The sequence below is a fragment of the Poecilia reticulata genome, chromosome 13, assembly GCF_904066995.2.
Source record: "Poecilia reticulata chromosome 13, P_reticulata-male-v2, whole genome shotgun sequence".
NCBI classification, from domain to species: Eukaryota; Metazoa; Chordata; class Actinopteri; order Cyprinodontiformes; family Poeciliidae; genus Poecilia; species Poecilia reticulata.
Genome location: NC_088842.1, coordinates 30748808 through 30758966, shown reverse-complemented (window position 1 = coordinate 30758966; position 10159 = coordinate 30748808). Strand labels below are relative to the sequence as shown.

The window sequence follows — 10159 nt, the reverse complement described above, 5'->3', positions numbered from 1 at the left end:
GTGAAATAATTTAGTGGAACTAGACCTTTTTCATGAATATTAAGGAATTATTTGCATAAAACAAGCTCCTGTTTTACTTTTTTTTAATTTATTTTGCTGAAAAGTTACTTGTAAGTTAGTTTTGCTTTATTTAAATGAACCAAAACTAGTTGGTAAGATGTTGTGCTTTTGCAGTGTGTTTATCTGGTAGACCTTGACCTGTCAGGTCTCAGACAGGTGAGCAGGACTCTGGTGATTCTGATGCCCATCCCCCCTCGCCCCAAAGCCAGACATCCCCTCCAGCCTGCAGCCGCGTTCAGCTTCAAAGTTTGTGTTTCTGAGTGGAGGACCCTCTTTTCTGGAGCGGGAGCCCCTCCGTGGCCCTTCCCCCGCCCCGGCCGGCCCTGTCTCCGGGCTCCTATCAGAAACCGCGGCTCCGGCTCTTCATGAAAGGAAGAAAATATACAATGGGGTCTTTCTCAGTCCCTCTGTGTTTCCATTAAAGACCCTGGGAACACAACGCAGTCCACAGAGACACTCTTAAAGGGCCAGCGCGCCTGAGATCCCGGCATCTCCCCATTGTTTCCACAGGACTGAAGAGAAATCAGCAGCTAAAACATAACAAAAGATTTAAAACAAAAAAAAAACTACAGCACAAATTAAGAAAGGAGTCAGGGACAGATGTGTTGATTTAATTAACTTGTGATGAGGTACACTGCAAAAACGGAATCTTACCAAGTATTTTTGGTCTAGTTTCTAATTCACTTGAATTAAAACAAAATTAACTTACAAGTAACTTTTCAGAAATATTTAGGAGCTTGTTTTCAGTCAATAACTCCTGAATATTGATGAAAAATATTAAGGACTTAACTTTTAAGTGAGACAATCTGCCAGTGGAAAGAGAAGCAGGTTGCTAGGTTACGGGCTGAGCGGTTTCTGGGGTTGCTAGGTAACGGTGCATTGGAACGTTTTAATATTTTTTTTGATCAATATTAAGGAACTATTGACTCAAAACAAGCTCCTATTTCTTACTGAAAGTTACTTGTAAGTTAGTTTTGTCTTTTTTCAAGTGTATTAAGAAATTTTCACCAGAAGCTAAACTAAAAATACTTGGCAAGATTGTTTTGTTTTTGCAGTGTAAGGAAAACTTTGTGACCAGAAAAGTATGGAAAACTGAGGAGTAATAAAGAAATAAAGAACTAAATAAAAACAAATAATGTAGAGAAACACATGTGAAAGCAAACATGCAAACTGAATCTAAACTGCGTTAATTTGTCAACAAATTTGCAGATTTTTTTTTTCTGTGTGATTATATATTCATGAATTAAGAGCAAAGAAAGGAGAAATAAAAATCTGATCTCAGGAAACGTTTTTAGTTGTGATTTTTGACTATCAGCAAAAAATGGTCAAAATCACTCGGTTTTAGTGAAGCTAACTCCCTCCCACCAGCAGGAGGCAGTGTTTCTTTCTTCTACTGCTGCTGCCTCAGTTTTACTAGTTTCAAGTTATCATCCATGATCAATATTATTGCAAAAATAACACAAAATTCTTTGTGAATTTACTGCGAAAACACAAAAATCTTACCAAGTATCTTTTGTAAATATCTTTGTGCATTTGAAATAAAATAAAACTAATTTGCATAACTTTTCAGAAAGATGTAGGAGCTTGTTTTCAGTAAATAATTCCTTCATATTGATTAAAATGTGACATGGACAAAATGTCTTGTTATAAGTGAAATAATCTGACAGTGAAACTGATAATTTTTCATGAATATTAAGAAATTATTAACTTAAAACAAGTTCCTATATCTTGCTGAAAAAGTTACTTGTAAGTTAGGTTTGCCTTAGTCGTTATAATTACATCCCAACTCGTTTTGTAATTTGGGTTTACTCTGCTGTCAGCGTTGTCCTGGGACGCCGGCCAGCGGGAGGTATAATGCAGGGGTTCCCAAAGGGCGGCCCGGGGGCCATTTGTGGCCCCTGGACTAATTGCGTCTGGCCCCTGACTTCAGCTCAAGAATGATGCAACTTTACAAATATGGAAACAATTTATTTGTTTAAATAATATTTAAAGATTTTGATTTTTTTAAATTTAAATAAATATTTAAATAATATTTAAGTAGTTAAATGTTATTTAGTCAAATAAACAAGTGAGTAAATAAATGTTTAAATGTTATTTATTTATTATTTATTAGTAAATATTTTAATTAATCATATGTATTATCAATATTATTGTTATTTAGAAAGTATTTTAACTGCATTATTTCATTGTATTTAAAACATTTTATTATTACCGTTTAAAAAAAACTAAATTTTTTTATTTTATTTAAAAAAAGATGGAGACGTTATATTTTTAGGTAGATCAAAATTATAGTGTCAAATCTTCTTCAGAAATTATTAACAATATAAATTATTTATCTGTAAACTTTTTCCTTGTCTTTCTAATCCAGTGACTTTAACTCAATACTTTTGATTCTTGGTTAAAGATCCAGATTTTACTGTTCAGAATTTACTAAATTTTGGTCCGTTTTTCCAATTTACACCTAAAGATTAAATTATTTTGATTTCCAACAACAAATGTAATCCTTAGTTTATTGTTGAGGAGGTGCAAGAACATTTTTTAACCTCCAAGTGAATTAAGTTTGTGCACCCCTGATCTAATGTGTGAAGCCTCTCCGTGCGTAATTAAAAAAAGAAAAGGACAATCAGCATGCTGCAGGGCTTCTCACCACCCTGGAAAAGAGGAGGAGGAGGAGGAACAGCAGGAGGAGGAGGGTGGAAAGATTTTGAGTTGAGGAATTTCAATCCTGTTTGTAGGGGAGAGGGGGTTAAAGAAAGTCAGAGGGGGGAATGTCTGGAGAGAGGAAAAACGTCGGGAAGCAGGCTGGTTTAAAAATACTCCCTCTGAAGCCAGAAATAGACTTTGTACAAACTAATCTAGGTGCAACGGAGGCTTGTCGCGCTTTATTTGTGGACGAACGGGAGGTTTGTTGACCACAAAGAAAGAAAAGGAACAACTTTGGAGCAGAAGTTTGTCATCTTTGAAAGGGGGAAACGAAACGGCAGAATCTGCTTCGTCTCCCAGCTGTGGATCAAAACATTCTCAGCAGCTACATCCAAACCGGAGCGAAACGCAGCGGAGATGCTTTGATGGAGTCCCGCTCCAGGTTGGCTGTTTTCCCCCTCAAGCCCAGTTTTCCAGGTGATCTGCCGGGAGGAACCATGGCGCCCTGGAGGTGCTGTTTTCTCATCCTCAGCGTCGTTTTTGCGCCCGTCTCTGGCGCACAGCTGTCAGGTAACTGCGGATTAATTTACGCCTTTTATCCACCGTGATCAGTGCGACTGTATAAGTAACGAGCAATTTGCCCCGTGAGATTTCTTCTGATGTTCACTCATTAAAGTAATTTGCTTTGAGGGCGCTGAGCAGCCGCAACATCTGGCTATCATAAATTGCTCTAAAGAAAAACGCACATTTATTGTTGTTGTTGTTGCAGACCTATAGCTTAATTGAACACCCAAACTGTAAAAAAATATATCCTCCAATCAGAATTAAGTCGAAAAAAACAACACTTTTAAAATAAATCAAACATTTAATCCACTTCTAAATGTAACTTTCCGTGTGTTTGCAGTTTGATGGAAGAAAGTTGAAAAGTTTTTCTGTGATGCATCTCAGTGGAATCAGTGACTCAATGAAAACGTTGCTGTGATTGGTCAGGATCAGATTTACTCTACTATTAACAGCAGGCAACAATTTTAGTGTGAAATTAGTCTGGAAAATATATAATAAGTTGTTGGGTTTTTTTTAGCTTAATTATTTGAAAAATTATTTTGATTTATTTTAAATTGTCTCAATCAATCTTGTGTTGCTTATACATTGTGATAGATAGACGTATTTACTTATTAGGGGGGGAAAGTTGTCAAAACAAACCTTGCCCTCTTGTTAATATAGGAAATAAATGTGATTAGAGACTTTTTGCCACTAACACCTTAGCCTGGTTCAGGTGCTTTTTGCCTCCAGCAAACCACAGTAACAACCTCTGTCCTCAAATGAAGAAAACATAAAACTGGTGAACCTTTCCAGGAGTTGCTAGTTTACCAAAGTTACTCCAGAAGAGCATAAACATCTCACCCAGGCTAGCCAGGCTAGCTTTCTCCCGCTGAATTTCGCCGGGCCAATCAGCGAACAGAAGGCGGAGTTGTGGACGATGACGTCAGTTTCCTGTGACAGAATTGTAGTCTGCCTGTGGTTTTAGCTATGGCGGCGAAGGACGTGAACCAAGCCGTTCAGTCCGGGTGGGTCAACGTTTCCAGGTATTGAAATAACATCAGCAGCCGCTTCGTTCGGCTCGGTACTTCTCTCTTCTCAGTGGAGGATTGTTGTTTACAGCGCACACTACTTCCGGTAAGCATCATGGCGTCGGACAGTCGCATTACATACGTCACGGCCGACCGTTAGCGAACTCGAGAAGGCTTCTCCTTCTCTTTGTTGTTTTCTGTTACAACGGATCGTAAACACAAGGGTTTGTGTCACATTTACCGACTAATATCTTGATCATCCCAAAAATCTTTCGGGGGATAAAAGGGTGTGGAAGCCAAATGGGAACTTTTTGTACCGTTACATTCGTATGCTAACAATGCTTTAGGAGCCAAAGCCCCATCCTGGCAGTTCATCATGGAGGTGGTGTGATGGTCTTGACCTGTTTGCTTGATCAGGACTTGGATGACTTGTTATAACGGATTCCATCCATCCATCCATTTTCTTGCACCCTTTTTCCCTCAGTGGGGTCGGGAGGGTTGCTGGTGCCCATCTCCAGCTAACGTTTCGGGCGAGAGGCGGGGTCACCCTGGACAGGTCGCCAGTCTGTCGCAGGGCAACACAGAGACACACAGGACACACAACCATGCACACACACACTCACACCTGGGGGCAATTTGGAGAGGCCAATTAACCTGACAGTCATGTTTTTGGACTGTGGGAGGAAACCGGAGTACCCGGAGAAAACCCACCATGCACAGGGAGAACATGCAAACTCCATGCAGAAAGACCCCAGGCCGGGAATCGAACCCAGAACCTTCTTGCTGCAAGGCAACAGCTCTACCAACTGCGCCACTGTGCAGCCTGTTATAACGGATTGAACTATGAATACTGGACCTTTTACGGCTATTCAACAGGACAGTGATCCAAAGTACACTAGTAAATACATCTTTAATTGATTGAGAAAGGGGTTTTACAATGGCCTAGTCAAAATCAGGGCTTAAATCTAATAGAATGTTGTGGCAAACGTTAGAATTAAACCAATTATGAAAACAAAAGTGGACTAGAAGTCACCAACAGTGACGTGCAAGACTGATCATCAGTTATGAGGACTCAGGGGAAAAAAACTTTCACACTGAGTCAAGTCCATCTGGTTAACTGTTTGTTTTTATGAATGAAATAATCTTTTTGGCAAGTTGATGTTAAAGCACAATAATAAATACAGGGACAAAAGATCTAATGTTTTTCCTGAAACTTTTTCTTACACATATCTATGTGAGCTTTAGCAACTCAATTCACTTCAATTCAAAATTGTGCAGCTTTAGTTTGAATGCAAAACGTTACTAGATAATAGGTTTTATTATGAACAGTTATCAGCCTTCAAATCCTGCTGATTTTCCCACTTGTTGCTGTTCTTAAAGTCCTGTTTTCCAGCTTCCAGAGTTCAAAATTAGATTCATATGGGATAATAAAGAGATGTTCCTGCAAAAACAAGGGATTTAAATCCAGATAAAGTAGAAACTTTAGTGAAGCAACACAAGCAGAAGAGAAAAATAGTTTAGAATGTTTCATATTAGATATGCTAGGAATATTGTTTTTCTCTTCAGAAAGCTGCGGAGTGTGACGGACGAGTTGGAGCTGCAGATACACTGAAACTGTTACGACACTCAAATCCGAACCAGTAAAGCAGGAAACGAACCTCGTTCAGCAAAAGCTGAAGTCAGACTCGTTTAGCTCAGATTACAGCAGAATTGAAACTCAGAGAAACCAGTTAAATGTGTTTCAGGAGGAATTTGCTGTAAGGGACAAAACTATATAACAGACTGCAGCTAAAGGAATCTATTATTCTATTGATTATTCAAACAATCAGCTAAAACTGATCACATTCTGAAGATTTTTCATCTAAATACTTGAGGTTATTTTATACATTAAAGGAAATAATAAAGATACTTTTTAAATAAGAAAATAAACATGTTATTGTCTAAAATGCAATCACAAGGTATTCCTTTAGTGAATGTTTGATAATTTGTTGAATAGTATGCATCTGCAGCTAACAAATAATCAATCCAGTGCAGGACTGATCAGTTAATTTATTATTTTTTTGGATTAAAGACGCCATATTTACATAATTTAAACCAGCTGAAGCCAAAACCATGAAACTGAATAGAACATATTTACAAACAGACATTTTTTATATATATTAATGCAAAATGTCGATTTTTTTTTGGTACAAATTTGGTTTAATTGCTGCTCTGAATATGTTCTTTAAGCAAATTCTTTTTTTTTTTTTTGAGTCTATAAATTAATTATTTAAATTATCGATTAATCATGATTAATACGATTAATCCAATTAATCCAATAAATCATTTCAGCCCTCCTTAAAATGAGCTTATTTTTTATTCAGACCGTCTTAGAAGTGTGAGAATGATTTGAGAAGTGGGGGGTGGGCGGCTCAGAGGTGTGAATGTCTGGCGTATGACTCAACTCTGCTGAGTCTGAGTCAGGCCCTGGAAATGATGGATGGGCCGAGGGGGCAACAGCGGAGGAGAAAGAGTTTGGACCAAAGGGAAGGCGCCGAAATCCAAAAGCAATGAATCCAAAGAATGGTATGGAAAGGGCAAAGGCGCAGCTCTGGAACGGAGGGGAGGAATTACGCTGAAAAAGTCAGAAACGGGGAGGGAATGCGAGGAGGATAACAGCGCAACCTTTGTGAGGTATTTTTGGTATGTGCACGTTCAGATTCTGCAGCATGGATGCAACTCAGAAGGGTTCAGACCGTAAGAAAGGGAGGTTAGTGGACAAAAGCGAGGGGACGGATTAGCTGCAAATGAATTACTAGAGAAAGACACACACACACACACAGAGTTTGTCCACTGGCTGGCTCTCTGGATATCTGCATTCACATAAAAGGGTTACAAGCTTCCCTGAAAGCAGCCAAAGGATACAGTGAAGCTCAACCAAGCATGAAAATAAAAGGCAAGAAGGACTTTTGAAGCAAAAGCCACAAAGAGAGAAAAGCAACAAAGCAGAGCAGCTTCAAAATCCCAATTTGTTATGCAGAAAGTAAACAGTGCTGACTGTGGAATCTGCAGTTAACAGGAGAAGTATTCCAGCTCAACCCTCTGGGATCAGAGGTCAAAGGTCGGCCCCTGACTCAGATTTAGAAGACTGTTTGACAAGCTTGGGAAAATCTGTGCTGTGAGATAAACAGCAACAATAAAAGTGAGGAAACAGAAGCACAGTTTACATGTGTTGCTTAAATGATATAGTCTGCTGTCCCTTTAATGCAGGGGGGGCCCAAACTGTGGCTGGAGGGCCATTTGTGGCCCCTGGACTGATTTTTCTGGGCCCTAACTTCAGTTCAAGAATGACACAAATTTGACCCAAAGCACAGGTGTTTGATCTAGGTAGGAAAATCTCCTTACAATAGAAAATATCGGTAACAGCAGCAATTATTTGTCTTTAAATAAACACAGTGTTGGTATTTTCTTGCCAGGGCTGCATCTATCCAGTTACTAGTTCTTTGGTGTCAACTAGCTCTATTTTAAGGAATATTTTATTTACAGAGAGTTCATAATTAATTTAATTTTGATTATGTTTTGTTTGTTTACTTAAATTGCTTAAAATCTAATCTGTGGATTAGAGTTTAAAGTTTATTAATCTTTGAGAATGTATTCTTGCAGTCTCAAAACGATATTATTGTTTATCGCAGTAAATGTTTGAACAATTTATCATCCAGCTAAAGTTGTCATCATGACGGGTTTACCCAGAAGCTACTGGTGATGCGTTCACACCAGCCATGTTTGGTTCGTTTTAATCGCACTCCAGTTCGTTCATCTAGAAAGTCCCGTTCGTTTGCGCAGGTGTGAATGCGAAATCGACCAAAAAAAACAAACTCTGGTCCACCTAAAACCTCGGCCTCGGCTCAGATGAAGTGAACTCTGGTGCGGTTTGAACGCACATGTTAACAGCAAGTGGATTATAGAAGCAGGAAGTGGACTAAAGTGCAAGGGATTCTGGGAGAAGGGGCTCGTGGATTTTTACCAAAGACAAATGAGAAATCCTGCAACTGCTGAAATTTGACACTACTCCATTTTTGTTTACATTTTGTGAAGAAGGAAGTTGCACTTCAGAGGTTTTCGAGTCGTTTCCTTCAGATGCAGCGCCCCCACAGGTGAGGAGGGGAACAGGTTTTGAACTCTGCAGTGTGAAAGTGAACCACAGCAGCTGAAAATGTAACAAATGTTGCAGTTTTTATTTATTCCTTGCCCCCCATAATCACTCACTACTTTGAATCGGTCTTTTAAATAAATTTCCAATAAAACACATTGACGTTTGTGGTGTTAAAGGCAGGAGATGTGAAACATCTTCTGCTGTATTCATCACAACCAAAACAGAAGACTTGTTTTTAGATGAGTTTTTAGTTCGTGGTTCTCAAAATAATTTGTCGTTTTCTTCTTGCTCATCGCTCAAACAAAGACCTGAAGTTTGAAAAGAGTCCCAGCACCGTCGTCTCCTCCCTGGGCAAACCGGTCAGGATGCACTGCGAGCTGAAGGGGACCGGAGACGAGAACGCCGTCCCGCCCGATCTGGTCTGGCTCAAAGACGGCGCTCCTCTGCAGTTCGAAGACACGGACCAGTCCCAGACGATCACCGACAACACCTGGACAGTCACAAGCACGCTCAAGTAGGAAGCAGCTCTTTCAAATTTATTAATAAGATCTCTGCAGAAAAATTATAATTTCTGCATTTTACCTGCTTTCCAAATCTGGATCGGTGCTGAATTATGAGATAATGTTGGTTTCCAGTGGTTCTACATCAGGGGGTGTTCAAAGTGCGGCTCGTGGGCCATTTGTGGGCCCCCAACTGCCATTTTAGAGTGATCCTGATTTGACCCATTCAGCACAAGTGGCTGATGTAGAGACTCTTTATTTGGAATTAGTGTATAATTATTATTTCTTGCAATGCAAAATATTTAGTACAATATAAAAACTAATTTTTATAACCAAATAGAACCACGTTTATCCAGAAACTCTATTTGAAAAGTCGACTTTGCTGCACCTGAACCGTTAAACCTAGTTAAAGAGAGCAAACGTTTTCAAAACATTTTCAAGATGTTCTGAAAACCACAACATGTTTTAATGGAAAACAAAAAACAATTCAGACAACTTTAGTGCTTTATTTTAGTTTTATTTTCTTGGCCTATGTGACAAAAAGTTTACACAACTCTGTTCTAGATAAAATGAGAAGATAGAAAATCATTTTTCTTTAAAGTTGGTACCGAAATCTATGACAGAGTATTAAGACCATAGTAAGAAAAATAAATAAAATCATGAGGAAAAAAATAATAATTACAAGAATAGAGTCATAACTTAAAAAAAATAAAACTGTTACAACCATAAAATCAAAATAACACAAGAATAAAGTCAATATTTTGAGAATAATGTCACAGTATTACGAGAAAGTTATAATATTCCCAGAATAAAGTTGTACAACATTAAAGTCAAGATGATAAAAGTATAAAATCATAATAATTTGAGAATAAAGTCAGAAAGTTTAGGCTTTTATGACTTTATTTTCATAATGTTTTGACTTTATTCTCATAAATTACAACTTTATTGTTGTGTAACTTTTTTCTCATCATTTTATTTTTTCATTTTCTTAGCGCGACAGTAATCCTGCGCCGCATAAATCTGCTCGTTTCTCCCGTTTTATCAGTTTTTACCCGTTTCTTCCAGACCTTCACCATCATTTCTCTCCACCCTACAGAATTGACAAGGTCCAGCTGTCGGACATGGGACCGTACAGGTGCGCCGTCGAGTCCGAGGGCAACCAGACTCTGTCCGGCGTCGGGCACATCCAGCTGGAAGGTGAGCTCCCAACCTGTGGGACGTGTTTGTGTTTTCACGGTGAAATGAAAACTGAC

General features: G+C 38.7%; 1 protein-coding gene across 2 annotated transcripts in view; it reads left to right on the top strand.

Moving 5' to 3' along the window:
* The first annotated feature begins 2780 nt into the window (after positions 1-2780).
* axl (AXL receptor tyrosine kinase) overlaps positions 2781-10159 on the top strand; it is a 48696-nt gene continuing 41317 nt past the window's right edge. Inside the window, exons 1-3 of one of the 2 annotated variants that reach the window (XM_008426523.3) lie at positions 2781-3273; positions 8713-8920; positions 10003-10103. In XM_008426523.3, coding sequence (XP_008424745.2) covers positions 3129-3273; positions 8713-8920; positions 10003-10103 — 454 coding nt within the window. In that variant the 5' untranslated portion in view covers positions 2781-3128. Of the gene's footprint in view, positions 3274-4173; positions 4381-8712; positions 8921-10002; positions 10104-10159 lie in introns of those variants that run through there. The other variant, XM_081614653.1, reaches the window with a different exon arrangement.